General features: G+C 37.3%; 1 protein-coding gene across 2 annotated transcripts; it reads right to left on the reverse strand.

The window, feature by feature from the left end:
- Nucleotides 1-19: 19 nt before the first annotated feature.
- LOC116336337 (immunoglobulin lambda-1 light chain-like) lies at nucleotides 20-20206 on the reverse strand. 2 transcript variants are annotated; one of them, XM_039611081.1, is made up of 4 exons: nucleotides 20153-20206; nucleotides 19743-20068; nucleotides 1269-1302; nucleotides 20-501 (listed from the first exon to the last, which is right to left on the reverse strand). In XM_039611081.1, the coding sequence occupies exons 1-4, from the start codon at nucleotides 20190-20192 to the stop codon at nucleotides 179-181; spliced, it is 723 nt and encodes a 240-aa protein (XP_039467015.1). In that variant the 5' UTR covers nucleotides 20193-20206; the 3' UTR covers nucleotides 20-178. The 2 variants fall into 2 exon arrangements, with proteins under 2 accessions (XP_039467015.1, XP_039467016.1); XM_039611082.1 differs by lacking the exons at nucleotides 19743-20068; nucleotides 20153-20206 and adding exons at nucleotides 5578-5903; nucleotides 5987-6089.
- Nucleotides 20207-22063: the final 1857 nt, after the last annotated feature.

Genomic DNA, 22063 nt, shown 5'->3' on the forward strand with positions numbered 1-22063 from the left:
GAAGAAGAAAATGCTACATTGTCTCAGATGTTCACTTGCAATATTTTTTATTAACATTTTGCAGAATAAATGCATAGCAAACATTAACTGCTAGTATTTTCTTACATGTACACATGCACACAAAAAAATACCAAAAGGACTGAAGAGCAAACTTTAAATGCTGATTCTGACCCGTCTGCTAGTCAGTGCTACAGGCTGATTTCTTGATGGTTTTCTCTGAAGTCTGTGAGCCCAAAGACACTTTACATGTATAAACCTTATCCATGTTCCAGTCTGATGTCTGGATGGTCAGAGAGCTGCTGATTTGGTAAGTCTGGTCTGGTCTCTGAACAGCAGTGCTGGTAGAGATCTCACTGCTCACTGGACTCCCACCAGCCAACCAGCTCACATCTGCAAAAGGCACAGACTGACTGGACAGACAGACCAGAGAAGCTGTGTTGGACTGGAGCTCAGCACTGGACGGAGGGAAGACTGTCAGGACAGGAGGAGGGAGACTGGAGCCTGAAAGTACATGAAAACCATTTAAAAAAATAAAAATAAAAAAAATGAATAAATAAAAACTAGAAATGGATGAGAATGGATCAATATAAAGTAATGGATGAAAAAAATACTATACTTTAACTCCCAAAATAACTAAAATAACTTCTCCAAAATACATAAAAGTTATGTCTTACAACATCATCATCAGGCCAGAGATATTGGATGAAGATGATATTTATTATAAAATAAAGAACTCGCATAAAAGACAATGACATCTGCAAAAAAAATAAGGAATAGTCATCTAAATCAGAACAAAAAAACTAGATTTTTTTTAAATCATATAATTATTTTTTCATCCGTGTGAAATAAAACAATACCAGCTATGACAAACTGCAGACAAAATGGGTTTAATTCTAAAATCAAGCAACACTAAGGTTAAGGTCAGATTGTTAAATTATAGTCAGTTTCCACCTTAGGTCAAATGTTTGTTACTACTGAGAGAACATGGAATAATTTCCAGCAAATATTACTTAAAAAATGTTTTCTGAAAGGTAGATAATACTATCATTTTAAAAGAATAATCAAGTTCAATATCTGTGTCTGTGCACTAATGAAGAACTTAAGTCACATTACAACGTGTGATCAACTCTGTAGCTTGCAGACTGCATGAAACAGCAAAAAACAAAAGTCTAAAGAAAAATCAAAGTATATGAGAAATGAGAAAATTAGAGAATCTAAGCATAAACACAAAATACCTCCTATTTCATGATCAGTTTAAAAGTACTTACTTGTCACAATCAGCTTGGTGCCTTGTCCGAATACCACAGTGATTCAGTTTGTATACATGGCTGTACAAAAACCTCCTGACTGTCACTGATGAGGGGAGAGGAACTGAAACATCCTGCTGAGACCAACTTTCACTGTCATCTTTATTTTCCCCTCATCAGTCTGCTTATATTTCATAACACATTGAATGACTGAGCTTTTACTTTACTGTCACATTCAAGTTTGTTTTTCTTTTTTTTAAGTCCAAATCAGATTGAGATGTGAGCAACACAGTTTTTCTCATGTCTTTATCCACATCTGCATCACACAGTACATTTGTAACTTGTTATTAATAAGACTAAGCTGAAGCAGTGAATATGATTTATTATTTCACACTTTAACTTCCTGATTTCATTCGGATATAAAATCACTTATGGTTAGATTTTAAAGCTGAAAGTGTCACGATACTGGGTCTGGAACTCAGCATGTTGTGTTTTTGATTAGTTTGATTAGTTATATAATTATATAATTAATTAATTACATAATTTCCCTAGGGATTAATAAAGTATGCTGAATCTGATTCTGATTCTGATTAAGTTATATCTTTTGATTTGTTGGTTTTCATGGTTTTATTCCCATTATTGTTTTCTGCTTATATTAAATTCTTGGTTATAGTCCTCAGGTTTCTGTTACCTTCCCTTCCCCGTGTTCCACGTTTCATGTTTTTTTATACTCGTTTTTGTGCTCCGTGTTCGCTCTTCCCTGTCAGCCCTGTCTTCTTATCAAGGCTGTGTCTCCATGCCTGTCTTGTATTTCCTGTTTTACTTTGGCGGTCTTATGTCCTGTGTTCAGTGTTTTCAGTCTTAATTCGGCCCGTCTTGTTATGTCAGATTAGTCCCAGCTGTTTTTCCCTCGTCTTTCCCAGTCTCTCATTACCCCCTGTTGTATTTAAACCCTGTGTTTTTAGGGCCCGAGCACAAAAGTGCGAAGGCCCTATTGTATCTGCTCCGTTTCTTATTATTATTATTATTATTATTATTATTATTATTATTATTATTATTATTATTATTATTATTATTTCGGCAAATGAATCGGCCTTTTGAGGGCCTAAACATGCTCAAAACTCATGAAATTTTGCACACGCGTCAGGTCTGGTGAAAATTTACGTATTTTAATGTCCGTAGACATGTCCAGGGAAAATTGGCTCAGTAGCGCCACCTAGAAAATGAGAAACGCGAGCCCCGAGATGGGTATGACCTACATGTATAAAACTTGGAACACATATCTAACGTTCGGAGACGCACAAAAAGTCTATTATGGCCATGTCCTAAACCCAACAGGAAGTCCGCCATTTGGAAGTGAAGGTGACATTTTGGCTCTAATTTTGCCATTTCCATGCCTCGAACTTTTGCGAACTCCTCATTGGAATTTCATCGTACAAGCTTCATATTTGGTCAGTGTCAACTACACACCTGGGCCATGTTAAATTGCGGAGCTTTTGAGTTTTCGGGTTACTGTGAGGCCGTGGCGCCACGGCGAATTTCGATGACTCGCCATGAAAATCTTATTGCCTCTCGTTCTGTCATACATTGTCCGACCTTGACCAAAGTGGACACATATGATAAGGCTCCACCCTGAACATATTTCAACTGCCATATTTGACACCAGGGACAGCGCCACCTAGTGGGAACAGGAAATGTCATGTTTTACACTTTGGGGTACAGTATTGTAATGGGTGACATCTGCAGCCTCAAATTTCTCCAGGAAAGCCTTAAGGAGTTGGTCTTGGGTTACAGAGAAAACTGTGAGTTTTCGCTGAAGGTGTGACCCCAGCAGCATGGCGAACATTGAGGTCTCGCCATGAAGAAACAAATTAGTGTAACTCAATGAAATCCAATCTGATCAGTACCAGATTTTACAGGGATGATGTCAGACCCGCCCTGAACAGATTGATATGCCCATTGTCAGGAATACGTAGAGCGCCACCTAGTGGCACCAGGAAATGTCATGTCTTTCATTTTGTTGTACTGATTTTCACAGGTTCATCGTGGCCACCTCAAAAGCGGTGAATATCACCATCAGTCCCTCTTGATGCTTCAGTGAGAAAATTGTGACTATAAACTGAACGGCGCACCCTGATGGCAGCGCAGTTCACCATGAAAGATGAAGTGGCTTTTGAGGGGCTTGAAAAGTTTAAAAGTCTTGAAATTTGGCGCACACCTCTAATGTGATGAGGGATTTCTTTTATATGTTCATTTTCCTTGAACAGCGCAAAATGGCTCCACAGCGCCCCCTACAATATTTCAAAACAACAGCCCCTGCTCTGTGTTTTATGTATGAGTTTGAAACCTGGCAAGCTTATTGGAGATATCAAGATGTACAAAAAAGTCTCTTGGAGCAATATCCCAAATCCAACAGGAAGTCAGCCATTTTAAAATTAATGTGTAAATTTGGCGACATTTTCCCTCTTTTCAGGCCTCATACTTTGACGAACTCCTCCAAGGGATTTCATTAGATTTACGCGATCTCCTGTGTGTGGAATCTAAAGACCTTTGTGATGTTAAATTGCGAAGCTTTTACGTTCAGGGAACAGGGGTGGTCATGGCGGCACGTGGAGTTTCAATCCCTCGCCAAAGAACAGTAACCTGCTGTCGCTCAAAAACACAATGTCCAATCTCTCCCAAAGGTCGCAGGCGTGATGAGACTCGAGCTCGGAAATGTTTGTTATGCCATTTGTCAGTAATGGTTAGAGCGCCACCTAGTGGGACGACTATAATAATGGTTGAATGAGATGAAATTTTAGCTGGTGGTTAAATGCATGAATTCCATCAATGTGACATCAGATCGGAAGCGCTGGTTTTAGGTGTTGGGCTTGGCTCGACGCGCCGGGGGTGCGAGGGCCCTCATATCGCTGCTTGCAGCTTTAATTTTGTTTGTTTTTTGTTGCATTTCTTGTGTCATTACCCTGTGTGCTGTGACTGTTCCTCTGCGCTCCTTGTCACCCAGGTTACTTCTGAGTCTGTTCATAGTTCCTTAGTTTTCTAGTTTTTCTATTCTTACTTCCTAGTTTCTATGTTGTTTTCTTTTCCCCTGTTTGTATTATTTAAGTTTGTTGACACAGCGTTAAAACAGCCTCCCTGAGTTCACTCCTTGGTTTCTCATGAGTCCTTCATTCTGCCTGCCACACGGCCACACATGGCAGAAAGTTTCTATGTATGTGACAGTCGAGTAATTTCAGCTGTCCTTTATTTCATTTTGGATTTCTAAGGTGAAAAGAAGATTTGTCAAACTGTTTAGTGCCATCCCACAACTGACTAAATGTCACAAAATTAAAAATGAAAGGTTGTTTGCAAATTTGATAACTTAGAAACTGTTGTCAGTGAGTATAAAAAGTGAGAGAAATATAGAAGTGTTTCCACCTTCAAATTCCCACACTGTGAAAAACCAGTGAGGTGCAGTGGTGAAGGGGAAATCTAAAAGTACAGGAACTACAGAAATCTATGGCTGAACATTCAACAAGAAAAAAATGTAAAAGCTACTCAGCATATCACAGCCAACACAAACAGAGTAAAACATGACACAAAGCTTTATATCGAAAAATCGACTGTGAAAGGGACGAGAAAATCTATTTGAGCACTGTAATGCCAGTCACTTTATATTCCTAATTTATTGAGATGACTCTTCGAAACAGTACATATAAGTCATATCATCAGTTTTTCTGGTTCATAATCATTTTTACATGTCTGACATTAAAAGTGTTCATATAAAAGCAGTTAGAGAGGAAAAAATGTTTGTCTGTAATATCCTTATCCTCACACATCTACATATATGAATGTATGAATTACCTTTTTGTGCATATTAGTCAATCACATGGTGAAACAACTTTAGTGTACTCTGAAGATTTATTAATACAAATAAAGTTTATTTATGATATTTTATAATATAATATAACATAATTATAAATATAAAACACCAAACATTATGTACAGTGAAATTTGATTTCTTCTTGGTTGTTACTTTTTTTTTTTTAAGCATCAGGAGTAAAACCTTGAGAAAAACAAGTAAAACTTTTGATGAAGTATTCATATGTGAGACAGTACGCTGACAGTACTTCCAATTCATCAAAACTATATTCAGAGCCACATATGAATAACTTTTTTGTGTGCATTTGTGCATTGTTAATAAAAAATAACATTTATTTAATAATACTTTCTGTAGGTGGTTAGTTTACACTGAGCTTTCACTTATGTCTTTGTTATCAGGATGTGTAAATCTCAAAATGCAGAAGTATCTGTGAGGAGGTTTTTGTCACAGTGTAAATCACTGTGATACGAACTCATCAACAGAGCTGTCCCATGTCTTACAATAATAGACTGCAGAGTCTCCCTCCTCCACATTGCTGATGATCAAACGATAATCTGATGTTGACTGATGAGTGGATGTGAATTTTGGAGAGGAGAACCCAGAGCCATAGGTTGGTGAACTATGGGTTTGATGAAAATACAGCACAAACTGAGGAGCTCCTCCTGGAATCTGTTTATACCAAACAGCAGAAAAGTCAGTAACAGTCCCCAGGTTACAGTCCATGGTGGCTGTTTCTCCTTTCCTCACTGATAAAGCAGGAGGTTTCTGTGTCACCACCGTCACACCACTCACACCTGCAAACAACATGAAGACATGGAGTCAAGAGAAACACACTGAAATCTGTGTCCAAATGTGCAATAGAAGTCTAAGTGTTTACATGTCAGAGCAGTGATGAGAGCACAGAGAGTCACCAGCATGTTCTCACTGTTTGATGAAAGATGAACTTGTAGCTTCGAAACGGACTGTACTGCTTTTGTTGGATAAAGAGGGGAGGTGCTGGAGGAGCCATTATATAAAACGACAAACAGGAGGAGGAGCATCAAAAATGTATATGCAAAATCTTTTGTCTTTACTATATTTATCACTATTTGTGTTGTTCTCCCGCCTATCAACCCATTACTACATTATTATTTTTTCTTTCTTTCTTTTTTTAACCTTTTTTCCTTTTTGCAAAAGCATATAGTTAGGACTGGATCCGGTGACCCTGAATCCTTCCTTTTTACAGTGCAATAGATTTAGACAGCTGGGGGATTTCTATGATTCACTGAGTGTTTCTTCTCAGGTCACCTTTCTCCCTCACTATGTGTCTATACATACAGTGCTCAGCATAAATGAGTACACTCCATTTAAAAAGTAGAAATTTAATCAGTAGCTCAATGAACAAAAGAACAGTTTCCAAAATTTTCACAAGGCTGTTTTATTGAACACTTGTTTATCTCCATAACATGAAATAAGGTTAATAATATAACTTAGATCACAAAATCTTCAGTTTTACTCAAATTGGTTGAAGCAAAAATGAATATACCCCGCAACAAAAACTACTACATCTAGTATTTTTTATGACCACCATGATTTTCAAGGTCTGTAGGGAGAAGAGATCCTAAAACTCATAAAGAAACAGAGGGTACAAGAACTGGAAGGGGACATTGAGCAAAACACCTAGTTTTAATTCATAGATCAAATCAATTCTGACCTCTAATTTCATAATTGTAATGATTATGTTTAGACTGTATTTGGAGGTCTTCTGATGTCCACTAAACTAATATAATAATTTCAGTCCCATTTCGTTCTGGGCTTATTCTGATGACTCTTCAAAAGACATACAAGCTCATATCATGAGTGTTTCTGGTTCATATTCATTTTTCACAGCCATGTCTGACATAAAACTGTTCTTATAAAAGTAGTTAGAGAAGAAAACAATATTTACCTCCAATGTGTTCATCTCTAATGTCTGTTTTCTGATTTATCAAAACTGTAATTTAATAGCCATATATGAACAATTCTTTTTAAACTTTGTTTTACTCAATATAATTGTGAAACAGCATTTGTAATCTGAAGTTTGTCACTGAAAAATAACATTTATTTTTATTTTTTTATATTTGTTATATCTTTCTGTACACCAAGCTTCCTTGATGTCTTTGTTATCAGTATGTTTGGCCCTTTCTCTTAATTGCTCCTTGGGGATAAATAAAGTTGTTATGCCTTTTGATCGTTATCACAAGCGATCTTTGTATTGTACGTACGGAAATGAGAGCGAGGGAGCCAGTGTTGCCAACTTAGCGACTTTGTCGCTATATTTAGCGAGTTTTCAGACCCCCTAGCGACTTTTTTTCTTAAAAAAGTCGCTAAAATTTTGATGAAAGCGCGTATCCCTTTTACTCTCAACAAGCAGCGGGTGCTGTAACACAGTCAGTTCTTCTTCTTTTACTCTTTTACTCTTATGCTGTTTTGTGGATCACAAGGTTTAAAACTACTTATAAACACACACACACAAAGTAACTCCACCAGAGTGCCTATTTCGGATCACTTTTGCCGGTCCAAGCCCGGGTAAAGGAGCAGGGTTGGAATTGTGACATTAAAAAAAACAATAATTGCTAAAAGAAATTTAATTTGTAGTTCTAAATAAACTCTAAATGCATTTAGGACGTTTTTACTCACTTTATGTCTCTTCCACTATGTTATTTCTCTCTCCAACAACATAGGTTACAATTATATTAGCATGACCAATTATGCAAATTAGGTGATGACGTCATTTAGCGACTTCTAGCGACTTTTAGGACAACCAATAGCCATTTTCCTTACTGAGGAGTTGGCAACACTGGAGGGAGCGCTCTGATCATTCACCTATCTTTGACGTTTTTTCTCCGTGAACGCTGTGAAAAGTGCTTCGGCAGTATTAAAACTGTGAATAAGCTCATGTACACGCTAAAGTGCTCTACACGCTTGTACCTTGGGAAACGTTCGTCTTTGTGAGTATTAATGTGTTCAGAAATAACTTTTATATGTGTTTACCTGGAGTTAACTGTGATGCTAATGTAACGCACGTGTTAAGCTAGGCTAATCATTAAGTTTGTCATTAAGATGTGTATTAGCTAGCAATTTATTTTCATATTTTGTATGTTTCAGTTACAAATAAGAAATAGCAAGGAGAAGCCTTGAGAGAGGAAAGGCTTTAAAAGATCTTCATTAAAAGCAAGAAAAGCAAGCCTTGTGTGGAAGATCTCGTCTATTTTGTTCGCTGGCTGTCTAGCTTCACATGGTCACGTGTCGTGAGGGCAGCACAAAAGTCTTCTGAATCTGAATGTGAATCTGAATGTGTACACTGAGTTGAGGAGGAGGAGCCGTGAATCTCTCTCTCTCTCTCTTGCTCGCTCGCTCTGGCACTATTGAGCCTTCACATTTATCATTAAATGAAATCAAGTAGAGAATTTAAGCTTTTGCTTAGTGTGGACCATTTTTTTGTAAAGTTTATATATCTGAAATAAAAGGAAGCTGGTAATACTGCCACTATGATGACTAATCAAAACTGGTGGTAGCATTGAAAAGACAGTGGGCTCAAGAGGTGTTGGTAGACCCTTTTAAAAGTTATTATAATTATAAATATAAAGCATCCAACATTACACACTACCTAAAGGTTGATGTCACAGAATGATACTCATGACACTTTAAGCAACAGGAGTAAAACCTTGAGGGAAAAAAAGTAAAAATGTTGATGAAGTGTTCGCATGCGAGACAGTATGCTGACAGTACTTAGCTCAATTTTTAAACTTTACCATAAATAGCATCTGCTTTTATGGCACCATAACAGCTCATTTTAAACGGTGTGCTTGTCTTTTGGACGCTCACCTTTTCATCAACTGTCCTCCTCTTTAGGTATCTCACCAATCTGCTGCACTCTTAATCTCCTCTGCTCCCTCCTGATTTCTCTCCTGTCCTAATTGCAAAAAAGAATGTGTCAATAAACCTCCATCCAAATCTATGTATCAACTTATTTTATATATCAACTCAATCATGCATAATTTCATGCCCCAAGAGCTAAATAGTTCTCAAAGTCAACACTAAATGCCAGCTGCAGGTCAATATTTAAAGCAGCTGATGATTCATATCTTTCATCATTCTGTTGCTTTTTATTTCTACTGGATTCTGCGCATTTTCCACCAAATGGCATCTGTCTTCACATTCACATGACCTTCTCTTTTATTAATTTATTTGTTCTATTTCATTTGCAGTATTTTATTTTTAGAGTACTTTAATAATCACTCTCCTTTTACACATTTCATTCATTTCACACTGTGTAGTGTGTTCAAATATCCACTCGATTTCATTAATCCTCAGTGAACATGGAACATAACATAACATGTTAACTTCTACTGTATGCAGCACTGCTGACATTTACAAATAGCTAGAACCAGAGTCTATGTTCCCAGGAGCAGTTTACACTGGAAGCCCTAAAATAATAGCCCACAGACCAGTGTAAATTTTGAACTGCCGACTGGAGAAGAGAGGTGACGCTTAACTGAGAGTGAAGATTTATTTCCAAGTGCAGTATTTCTTCATTAATTTAAACCATTGTGAGAAAATAAATTCTTAATAAATTCTCCTCCTCAATATTTTTCAACATGACGAATTTTTTTTAATTTCACTGATACAACAGTAGCCATGTGTTTCACCACCATGTTGACACTCTGTGTTGAATGGACTTGGAACCACACTGTTTAAAGGCAAGAAATGACAAAGAGATGTAATGTTGTTGGATCTATTTAATATTTTATAGGAAAATTACTTCCCACGTAGGACTCAATAATCGGGATTCTTCCAAGTTCTTGAGCCCTATGTGGATCCCATGTGAGTCCCAGATATTGATTCTTCTAGCTCTTAAAGAAATAAAGAAAAAAATGACAAAAATTTGATAGGCTCTGGCTATAGAGAAATGTAAAACACGACAATGAGTGAAATGAATGAAACAAATGAAGACTAAACCAAACAAAAAAGAAAAATAAGAAGAAGAAAAAAGTGAAAAAAGTGCAAGAATTTACGATTCATTTCAGTTTTGTCATGAACTGTTGGAAATACGAGAATGGGACCCAAGAGCAGACTCAGTACACGAGTCGAACTATTTACAAGGTTTATTTACAAAATGTGAACTTAAACAAGAACATGGCTAGAAACTGAAACTTAAACAGAGCTAGAGCCGAGGAAGATTGAGGGCGCTGAAATGCTTAAACACAAGGAGGCACAAGGAGAGCCAAGGAACAGGGAACTCTGCAACACAAGAGAGGGAGGTTTCTGGGCAGGAAGGCAAGTGAATGACCAGAGGTGAGTACGTACTGCCATGGGGTGTGTTGACTTGCAGATTGGAGATGGTGAGTCCTGGGGGAGGTGTCTGTGAGAGTGTACACTTGGGTGAGTACGATGAAAGATGTCCAGTCCCGGAGGAGTGACAACAGGCAGGAGGCAGGCGGGTGAACGAGGTGAGTATGGTCCTTAGTTTGGGATCTGACTGTAGTAGTTGGTGCAATACGGACCAGAACTGAAGCGTGAATGTGGCAGGAGGAGAATCTGGTAGGAACTGAGGATAGGGCTGTTCGATATAACGATATATATCGGATGACGATATAAAAACGTCTATCGTTTCATTTTACGCTATCGTTTGTTTCGTGGTGTCGCAAAATAAACTGTTTATGGCAATATTTTTTCATTATTTTGATGGTCACTGTAGCGGCTATATGAATTTCTTAAAGTTCTCTCTTATATTTAATATAACCACACTACAGACGGACAAGCGCTTGTTTTTATGCGTTGTCGTTAGCAACAACGATGGTAAAACCACCTCGTGTCCGCTTGTTTATTTTCCACATAAACCTTTCACAATAAAGCTGAGACTTTTCAAAATAAACTGAATCACGTGAAAGATGCAGAGTATTTACGGATGAGAAGCAAAAAAGAGCCGTCAGCTGCTAAAAAATAAACCTTAGACTCAAACGTTAGAACAGGCTTTTCCCCGCAGCACGCTATGTAATAAATACTCACAAAGAAAACAGCGGCTGTTACAACCTATGTCTAAAAATGTATCGTTTCATGCATCTGTTAAAACACTCGACTCCAGGTACACGACGCCCAGCTGGAAACACTTCACGCAAGTCGAGCTGCCCGAGATTCACAGAATTTACAGAAAATGTTACATTTTTGTGATTTATATCGTTATCGGACGATAGATGTCTTAATATCGGGATATGGGATTTTGGTCATATCGCACAGCCCTAACTGAGGACATAGAGCAGCGTTAGATACAGGACAGAGGACTATGGATCAGTCCACTAGGAAGCCAAGTTAGCACCAGAGATAGCAGGACGAACTGGCGATGAGAAGCAGGCAGTGCCGGTTTAAAAATCCTCCTTCTGATTGTTCCTGGATGAGGAGCAAGTGAGGTGCCAAAAACCCCGCCTTGGAGGATGGCCTGGATGCCTCTCGCACACAAAAATCCCTAGACACCCCTACGCAACAGGTTTACTGTACACTGAAAAAAAGGCCATGTTGGATTTACTTGATTCAATAGTGGACATCAGTTGCACACAAATTTTTTGCTTTGGCAGAAACTTAAACAATTGAGTTCAATCAACACAACTTTTTCATATTCAATAAACCTGTGCATTTTGTGTTCATAAAACGCGATTGAAACATGTTTAGATGAAGTAAGTTGAACTCTTGGAATATTTTAATCCTTTACAATTTTGTCATTTTATTTCAACACTATTCAATAACTTTTACCCCAATACTACTTGGTCACTTAAATACTACATGTTCTCTTCATATTATATAATGTTCAACAAAGTCTAGATCCTGGTTACCATAAAAATTGAATGGATGTACAACAACTATCATCCTCCTATCTTTATCCCGGTTGCAGGGGGGCTGGGAAATAACCCTGAAGTGATAGGTTACAAGGCAGGGTACACCCTGGACAACTCATAAGTCTATCACAAACAACCATTTGCACTTACATTGATAGGTAATTTAGAATCACCAATTAACCTAACCAAATTTTGACTGATCATAAGATAATCGCAGCCTTTAGGAGGAACAGGAACCTGGGTGATGTCCTTGTTAAGGCAAAGGTGCCACCCCTCTCTCAGCCTAAATCCAGAGACCATGGACAATTTTTTCAACACCAGAAGTGGATTAGGAGCTTCTCCAATAAGGAGGTCTTCTTATCACAGTGCAAAGGCACCCCCAGATCCAAAAACTGTGTATACTTGATCACCTGTAAAAAATGTGGTTTACAGTATGTCGGTGAGACAGGCAATACTCTGTTAACCAGATTCACACAGCACAGGTACAACATCTTAAAGAGAAAGAACACCCATACGTACCTGGTAAGACACTTTTTATCCCATGGCTGGGAATCTGTTAAGGCGACTGTCATACAATCAAATCCTAGATGGTCAGTCCAGCAGAGGAGGAGGGCTGAAAAGATTTGGATTGCCAGATTAAACACGATGTATCCCAGGGGATTGAATGAAAAGGGATTCTGAAAACCAGAGATTTGGTGTTATGTATATAGTCATGCTTATATGTGTGTTTCTACTTCTATTATGATGATATGCTTGTTATATGTGTGTTTCTAGTTCTATTATGAATATTATGCTTATTACTTGTTTCCATTTAACACACATTATTTTAACATCCCATCCCTGAAACTTATCCTAACCCTAACCTCACTAAACCCCATGCTGTTACTTTTTTGAGCCCTAAACCTAACCTTTCCCCTCCCCTCCCCTATCCATGTGTGAAAATGGAATACAACCCCTTTGCAGGTCTGTGGTGGGATCCATGTGGACCCCTGAGTGGAGAATAAGGAAGGCCTGTGCATTGAAGCCCGGCCGCCTTCGGCGACCGAACTTCCACTTTGTTTCCTCTAACAACTGCATGACTTTTAACTGTGGGAAGAAACCAGAATACCCAGAGAGAAACCAGTGCAAACTAGCCACACTGAAAAAATGGGAATTGGCAGGCTTTTGAATTTGCACAAATGAATTTAGTTAATGTTACACAAGCCTTTCATGTTTCTCTTATTTACATGATTGAATAAAGTACCATTTACTTGATTATAAACAATACTGAGACTACTCATTTTTCTTGCATTGATTTAAAGTGACTAAATTAGAATACTAAAACCATTGTAATCATGTTTGACCACAACCGGAAATGATGCAATATATTCAAAGACAACAACTAAATATGATTGGATAATAAGACCTAGAGTCTTATCCAATAAGACAACAACATAATTTAAGGAGCGTGCAATTGACCGCCAGATTCTGGAAGACTGTTTAGCCACATGCAACCTTTGGCACTGAGTCAGGCATACTGAGAAGGTAAGTAATTTAAATACATTTGTTTTAGTTGGGTACGTTTTCACAGAATTGTTGTAGTTCATGCTATATGAAAAGTAATCTGTAATGCATCTACATGTTGTTTTTACAGTGCTAGCTAAGGTTGGTATTAGCTTTGTGGCTAAAGCTGAAAAATAGTAACAAATTGCACATAGTCGGGAGAAAGCAGCTGTTGTCGGTCAGATATGGAATTTATGTATGTGACAGAGAGCACTGGCGTTTTTGATGGCTTAGCAAGTTAAAACGTCACTGAGAGAGCACAATAGTGTTTGTGTTACTCGTGCTAGTTATGGCTACAGTGGCTAATTAGTCTGGCTGTAACCGTCAGAGTTTAAGAAGCTGGGCACGCCACAGTGCCATACCTTAATTCTTGCTGCTGACACGCACTCAAGTTATAATAAGGATCCTGCCACCTTAGACGTGGGTTTAAGAACCTGTGCCCATAAATGCCAAATCATTTTTCCATGAAGTGTCACTTATTGACTATTCTATTTGTCAAGCCCAAATAATACAGCAGATATCTACAAGGAGATAAGTTCGTTCAACAGAGTATGTCTTATTAAGTGATGTATTGTGAATTTTCCAACATTGTCCTAACAAAAGTTAGGACCCTTTTTTCCCCCTTTTTTTCTACTTTGTGTGGAACATATGCGAGCTGCTTCTCAAAACATTATGTATAAATGAGAGAAAGATTGGTACTTTAAAGAAACCATTAATGCTCTTCTGGACTGGAATACCTTTTTTCAATTAAAATTAATTTTTTTTGTGATGGTGGAATTTTTATCTTTATTATCACAGAAGTCAAAACATCAGATGATGATAGCTTACCATCTAAACTCCCCATCTCTTGGCAAGTCTGAATTAGAGGTCTCAGCTGTATCGGCCTTTCTAGTGGATTTGCTTAAAGAGGAGATAGCTTAAGTCATTAGGTACATATTCCCTGACATTCTAGAGGTCAACCTTGCACAGTGTGTGACATTAAAGGGCATAATGTGGGCGATCGTGGGCTCAAGAGTTGGGAGTTCGCCTTGTAATCGGAAGGTTACCAGTTCGAGCCCTGGTTCCGACAGTCTCGGCCGTTGTGTCCTTGGGCAAGACACTTCACCCGTTGCCTACTGGTGGTGGTCAGAGGGCCCGGTGGCGCCAGTGTCCAGCAGCCTCGCCTCTGTCAGTGCGCCCCAGGGTGGCTGTGGCTACAACGTAGCTTGCCATCACCAGTGTGTGAATGGGTGGATGACTGGATATGTAAAGCGCTTTGGGGTCCTTAGGGACTAGAAAAGCGCTATATAAATACAGGCCATTTACCATTTTATAACTTATAGAAAGGGAATGGTACTGTCCCACAGGGCAGCAGGTGGATTGCCAGAATACTGAAAAACCATATCTGCCTTGTACCACAGCATATTCTACATTGTCAGAGAGCTTGGTGGCTGGTACAGAGAGCACGACAGAGCTTTTGAGCTCAGCCCAGTATCCACAAGAATATTCACTCTCATTTCACTCTGTGAACTCCTTGATACTTATCTGAACACCTTTTATTTCTATATGCCTTTTTAAAGTCACAATGTGGACTGATCCAATCTTATAGTCAACCAATGGATAAGTGTAATAGGTTCAGTCGCATGTATTTCATTAGATAAATTCTTCTTTTTTTTATGTCTGATCTTTATAACTTTGACTATTGGGTATGGATAGCTGTATGAAAACTAAACTGAAATGATTCTTTCTGAATGTCTGATATGTAATTCTTTTTTGCCTACAGAGTCCTATGGGGAGTCCTATGGTCCTAAAGACTGTCTTGGCTGACGGAACCTGTCGAAGGCTCACTCTCTAATGGAGCGCCTGAATCAACTGAGGATCTCATCGTTGAAGTCAAGAGACAGTGTTGTCTTCAGGGCAGTTTCAGACTTCAGTTTATGGATTCCTTGTTTGGGAATGAGTTTCTTAACCTTACCTCAGTTTCAGAAGTAGCAGACAAAGGGACTCTTAAAGCTATTGACATGTCAAAGCCCACCACATGGACATAAAAAAGAGTAACAGAGATGGTGAAACTGAAGATGGAAAAGACTTTTTCATACAGAAGACATGAAGTTGTTCGTGATGCACCAATGGTGGAGGCTTTCATGGCAAGATGGCCTGCTCTATTTGACTTCCATGAGGTAAGGTTTGCCTCATACACGGTGTTCTGGTGGTATTAGCCTAAAATGGTTAAGGCACAGTTGTTATTTGACAGCCCATTTCTTCAGCATGAGTGATTGCAGCCTTCTTCCAGGTATTAAACCTTTGAAGCTCATTCCTCTGTGCTCATGTTTTCAGATCAACGCTGAGTTTAAGAGAATTGCCACCATCCCCCCCTCAAACAAAGTTCCTGGCTCAGCTGGATCTCCACTTGGGCAACCTGGTGAAGTTGGTCAACAGAAGAGGAGGGCTTGGACTAATATCGAAAAGAATTGCGGCACAAATGGATAATGTAAGTGATAAAGCCTCAACACTCACTTAATATGATCCTCTTTGGATGAAACTTTATAATTGTGGAAGATTTCAGATGTTTTCCCATGATAAATTCTCCCATTTTGTATTTTTACATCTGCTTGTTTTTTTAACCTTCACTTTGTCAACTTATTAATTGCCAGTAAACCTATTATTAATTTGTGTGCCTTTACTTTAAAAACATTCATGTAAAGTACACTATTAAAACTTAAATGAAGGACAGGGGCTGAATGAAGATGCTAATTACATACATTTCATTTCAGTGTGAAGATGTTGATGCTGGACGTGAGTGTGTCAAGGGAGTGTGTATCTACATGGGTGAAGACCCTGACATGCTTATCCGGGAGTATGTGGTATGTACTTCTTTTTTTTTTTTTCCTTTTTTTTTTTCCCGGACTTTCCACAGTGTGTCATATTACTTACTTGGCATGAAATGACTAACATGGCTTCCTTTTTACAGGGCATGGAAGAATGTGCCATCAATGAGACTGTTGAAGACACCACTGTTCGAATTTATCTTCTTAAAGAGCAAGCTTCAGCAGAAGAACAAGAGTTGTTCTTGCAGGCATCAGGGTGGTGAAGAATTTGGATAATATAGCATTTGCTGTGATAATGCTATTTGGACTCATGTATGCATTAAACCTTGCCTACCCTGCTGACCTCCGCTACAACTTGGACATTTTCCAGAAGGTTTTCATGGAACTGGATGGAGCTAAACTCTCTAAAGGTCTTGCTTTCAAAAACCATCTGTTTCATTGAGAAGTCAAAGACAGCACTTCTGCAATTCTTTGCAGTTTTTCATTTTGTGTTCAGTAACGTTATACTGCTTATGTTTTTATTGCTTTCCCCTCATGTGACTGCAATGCAGGAAGATTTTTCCTTTTGGTATCATGTTGTAAGAAATTTTTACTGACGATTTTTAGCAATATGTTCTGAGTCAACCTTAATGTCCTGCTTATATGTTTAAAAGGAAGATTAAGATTCATGTAGGTGTTTGGTATTAGTTATGTAACAATGTCATTTAAGGCTCAACTTAGTTGAAATCTTGTACAGGTAAATACTTGTACAGAAGCTGAAACTGTTGTCAGATAATACACAAGTTATATTTGTGTAAATCTGTTTATTCATAAAAACGTGTTGCTTTTTTCAGGTAGTTTTAATTTAGTTTAAATTTTCAATTGTGTAATTAATACAAATGTTATATGTAAGAGATGACAGGATCATCTATAAGCACTTTCTTTTATTTGCTGCTAAGTTCAGTTTTTTGTGAAATATTTCAAATGTTTTAAATTTTTCTTTTAGTTATTTCTGCAGGCTATCTTTAAGAATGTGTTAACAAGTTTATATGGATGTGATTTTGGGGTTGTTCATGGCAGCTTGCTGCTTTCACTGCTGTTACACTTTAATAAAGGTGAATTGTTCAGCAGCACTCACAGTCTTTGCCTTTTTTTCAATAATAATCAGTTAATATTTCAATTGAAAAAAATAAGTAGGATTTAAAGCCATAATTTGTGTTGCAGGAACATAATTGCAATGTGTTTACATTACACAATATCATTGCGTACCACTGGCAATCAAAAATAAGTTGGTGTTAAACATTAAAATATATTGACATTATGCAATGCATTGATATTATGGTAACAGATTAATATTAGTACATCAAACATGATTTTTTAAAGTAATCTGATGTAAATAAAATACTTTGATTTGACAAGCATTAATTACTTGAGGGAAAGTGGAAAATTAAGTCAGTCATACTTATTCATATTGTGTGGGACCGATGTACACAATAAAATCAAGTAAATTGAAAGAACTTTTTTTTTCAGTGCAGACTGTGGATTTGAACCCACGATCTTCTTACTGTGAAGCAACAGCACTAACCACAATGCCAACAATCCAGACTTAACAAACGTAGGAAAGCTATGATTTCAAGGCTTGATGCAGAATTTTTTTGTACGTTTTTGTCCTTGACAGGTTAAACCACAATAAATAGCAATAGCGTACACATGGTGTGTGTAGTTGTCTGCCTCTTATAACTCCAGTGATTTTCCTGCAGTTTGAAATCTCATGCGATCTTGTGAATTTCATGAATTCAGCAACTAACCACTCTTACTAGATTGTATCATGTCATCTCAACAAGAACAAATTAAGTTGTTGGATTTCATACAGATCCTTCATGATTTAATTACGTTTATAGAAACATGATATTATTGTGTTTACATTACAAGTTAGACTTTTTTAATGTAACAACCACCCAATTTGCTCGATTTGACTGAGATGGATGCCTTCCTGAAACCATGATCCAAAGCGTATGAGACTGAAAGTTATTGACTTACTTCACTCGAACATGATATGAACAATTTAATCTAGCCTCTCTGCATATCATGTAGTTTCTACACTATATAGTTACACTTAACTTTAAAGCATGAGGCACTTATGTTAAATACACGCAAGATGCTTACGTAAATCCAAAAGTTGGCCAATCCCTTTTTTTCAGTGTAGATTGCAAACTTGGAGTCTCGTTACACATGCAAAGATGTGGCCAGTCTCTAGCTTGCTCAGTAAATACTATTATTACAACCAACAACTTCAAACAAATATACCCTCTTGTTAAAATATGGACTGATGACTTCTTAGCATTTACACAAGAATATGTTGAGAAATTATATCATTATTTACCAACATATCTGTAGGCTGTCAGTCATCCAGGTCATGGCAGTCTAAGGAACTTGGGGAAAAAAGCGACTGGATGAGAGCACAGAGAGCCACCAGCATGTTTTCAGTTTGAGCTGAGAATGGACTTGTAAGGTTGAGAGCCACTACTACCTTTGTTGGATAAAGAGAGGAGGTGCTGGAGGAGCCTTTTTATAAAACAACAAACAGGAGGAGGAGCTTTGAAAATATGTATAATTTTTGTCTTGACTACATTTACAGCTATTGGTGGTGACAATGTCTCCTGCCTGTTACTCCATTAAAATGTGATCATCTTAATTTCTTTCTTTTTTAATTGTTTTTATTTTTTAATTTTATAATCACTTTTATACTCATGTACTACTTAAGAAAGAATTTTTTATTTGCTATATCTAACACTTTATCTTTCTGATTTCATTAAGATTTTAAATCAAGTATTGTTAGATTTTAAAGTTTCTCAAAAGGTGCCAATCAAGTTGTTTCAGCATTATTTCAGTGTAAACCATCCTTTGTTCAATTTTGCGATCACGCAACTTACTAAGTTTCAGAAAATTATGAATGAAGGTTTGCAAATGTGATGACCAAAAACAGCTGATGGCTATTTTAAAAAAGAAAGAGAAATATTAAAGTGTTTCCACCATCAGGAGGAAAAGGGAATCCTGAAAATACAGAGTACAAAAATCTATGTTTGAACTCTTATCATCAGTGATTCTGGTTCATATTCGTTCTCACATGTCTGACATGAAAAGTGTTTTTATGAAAGCAGTTAGAGAAGAACAAATGTTTATCTGTAATATGCTTATCCTCACACATCTACTTTCTGATTCATCAAAATTAATTTAAGAGCCATATGTCAATAACTTTTTTGTGTGTATTAGTCAATCATATGGTGAAACAATATCTAAATAGTCTGATGGTTGTCATTAAAAAAAGTTAAGAACAGCTGGTGTGTTTACACTGAGCTTCTATGATGTCTTTGTTATCAGTATGTGTAAAAAATTTCAAAAAGCAGAAGTAATAGTGAGGAGGTTTTTGTCACAGTGTAAATCACTGTGATACGTTCTCACTAGCAGAGCTGTCCCATGTCTGACAGTAATAGACTGCAGAGTCTCCCTCCTCCACATTCTTGATGATCAAACGATAATCTGTTGTTGACTGATGAGTGGATGTGAATTTTGGAGAGGAGAACCCAGAGCCATAATATGAAGAACTGTAGGTATGATGAAACCTCAGCACGTACTGAGGAACTCCTCCTGGAATCTGTTTATACCAATAAAATTCATTATTAGTAACAGTCCCCAGGTTACAGTCCATGGTGGCTGTCTCTCCTTCCCTCACTGATAAAACAGGAGGTTTCTGTGTCACCACCGTCACACCACTCACACCTGCAAACAACAAGAAGCCATGGAGTCAAAAGAAACACTGACTGATAATTCTTACTGTATAATTTGGTATATAAGACTCTTTACATGTTAGAGCAGTGATCAGAGTACAGAGAGTCACCAGCATGTTGTCAATGTCAGCTGAGATTTGACGGTAAGATTAGAAGAGGAGGTACTGGAGTAGCAATTTAATACAACTAGGAGGAGGAGGAGCTATGGCGCTCTCTCTCTCTCTGGATTGTTTCCTTTGTTAAATTCTCTTAAATGTTCTATATTTTCTAATAAATAATGTCAAGTGTTTTTACTAGGTATCTTTTTACCACTGCCACTGGTTTGAGTCAAATAATATACTGCCACTACTACTGACTAATTACACTTGGTGGTAATAGTGGTAGCAACACTGGGCTCATTTAACAAACTGAGTCTAATGTTTTTAAAGTTGAAGGTAATTTAAAAAAAAGAAGAAGTTCATTCATTGTCAGTATTTTTTCACTCCTTCCAGAATGACTGGAAAGATTTAATGTTTTTATGAATTCATGAAAGCTGTAGTGTCTTATTCAAGTTTTCCTTGCAATATTGAGTTACTGTGCTTTATTTACCGAGTCACCCTTTCCCAAAGTCTTTCTGTGGAGATTGCTGTTCTAAAGATGAGAAATCTCCCAAAACATACAGAAGACACAATAAACTGATGTGCAGCAAAAACCTTTATGGTAATTTAAATAATTTCCAAATTATTTCTGCTGATCTACTAGTATTTTCCAGCAGTCATCTCTAGGTTTTACATGGTCATATGGTCCCCAAACAGAGTAAATATCCAGTAAGTGTCAGTTCTCTGGGAGAAAAGAGCATCACTGAACAGACACACATCAAACCTTGAGGCAGATGAGCACAGCAGCAGGCACTGACACCTGGTGTCACTCCTGTCAGCTAACAACAGGGAACTGAGACTAGATCTGAGACTAGATTCACACAGATGATTCATCTGACTCATATTTCCCCTAATAAGCCTACACAGATCAAAATATAATGAAGCTTTAATTTGCAGCAAAACCACAATGCAGTAGTTCACAGGAATTCCTTTATATCAACTACTTATTATCTCAATACTTTTAAATAAAATCACACTCTTCAGTGGCTGAGACTGATTGGACAATGACTCCCCTTGTGGGAAAATATATTTATTTTACAATGCTATTTATTTTTACACATTTATTTTCTTTCTTATTTACCAACTTATTTATTTGACTTTCAGCATCAGTGATTTTCAGCGTTTTCGCCTTTCTGCCTTTGGAAAAATTAAAACACACTTTAACTTTTGAATCTTATATTATCTGAATAGTTATTTACCATTGAACATCTTTGAGCCTTCACAGTGACAAATTAAAAAATATATATATGTATATATGTATATTTATAAGGTTCATATAACATTCAAGGGCAATAAGTCATATGTATTTTTTAACCTCACATATAAAAGTGACATCAGTTACTGGTCTTTGCATATTATTTTATCATCACGAAGGATTTCTCCTTTTTTTGTACATAAGCCAAGTTTAAAAGCAACAATGATTGTTTATAAAATAATAAAATGGTTAACATTTTTGGATTTTTCCAGTCAGGGACAGTCCCCTTTCACTTAGGACTTGATTTGCATAAAACTCTAAATACAGAAAAAAGCCTCCAGGTGCATCCTGGAAGACAGAGGGGAGGTGTAGATAGTTTCAGTTAGTACTCATTTTGGGGGTTTCTTTTCAAACCACGTTTATTGCAGGAAACTTAAACCAGAACATAAAATATTAATTATCTTTTCAGGCACTCTAATTCTCTGTATATGATCAGAGATTTTTTTACTTTTGTTTTTTGAAGTGGAAGTTTGGAAACTAACATGAAGCTATGATAACCTCACCACAAGTAAAGAACTTATGGACATGCACACACTAGCACACAGACATACAGACGAGTTGAGGAAATTCAAACTGGCAGAAGAAGAAAATGCTA

Source organism: Oreochromis aureus, linkage group 4, assembly GCF_013358895.1.
Source record: "Oreochromis aureus strain Israel breed Guangdong linkage group 4, ZZ_aureus, whole genome shotgun sequence".
In the NCBI taxonomy this organism is placed as follows: domain Eukaryota; kingdom Metazoa; phylum Chordata; class Actinopteri; order Cichliformes; family Cichlidae; genus Oreochromis; species Oreochromis aureus.

Bases quoted from the DNA above. Each gene is read 5' to 3' on its own strand.
- LOC116336337 (XM_039611081.1), bottom strand. From the start codon at position 20,192: ATGCTGGTGACTCTCTGTACTCTGATCACTGCTCTAACAT. The intron at 1,303-19,742 runs GTATCACAGTGA...TGAATCACTGTG, and splicing joins ACAGCTCTGCTAGTGAGAAC to GTATTCGGACAAGGCACCAA. The intron at 502-1,268 runs GTAAGTACTTTT...ATGTACTTTCAG, and splicing joins CACCAAGCTGATTGTGACAA to GCTCCAGTCTCCCTCCTCCT.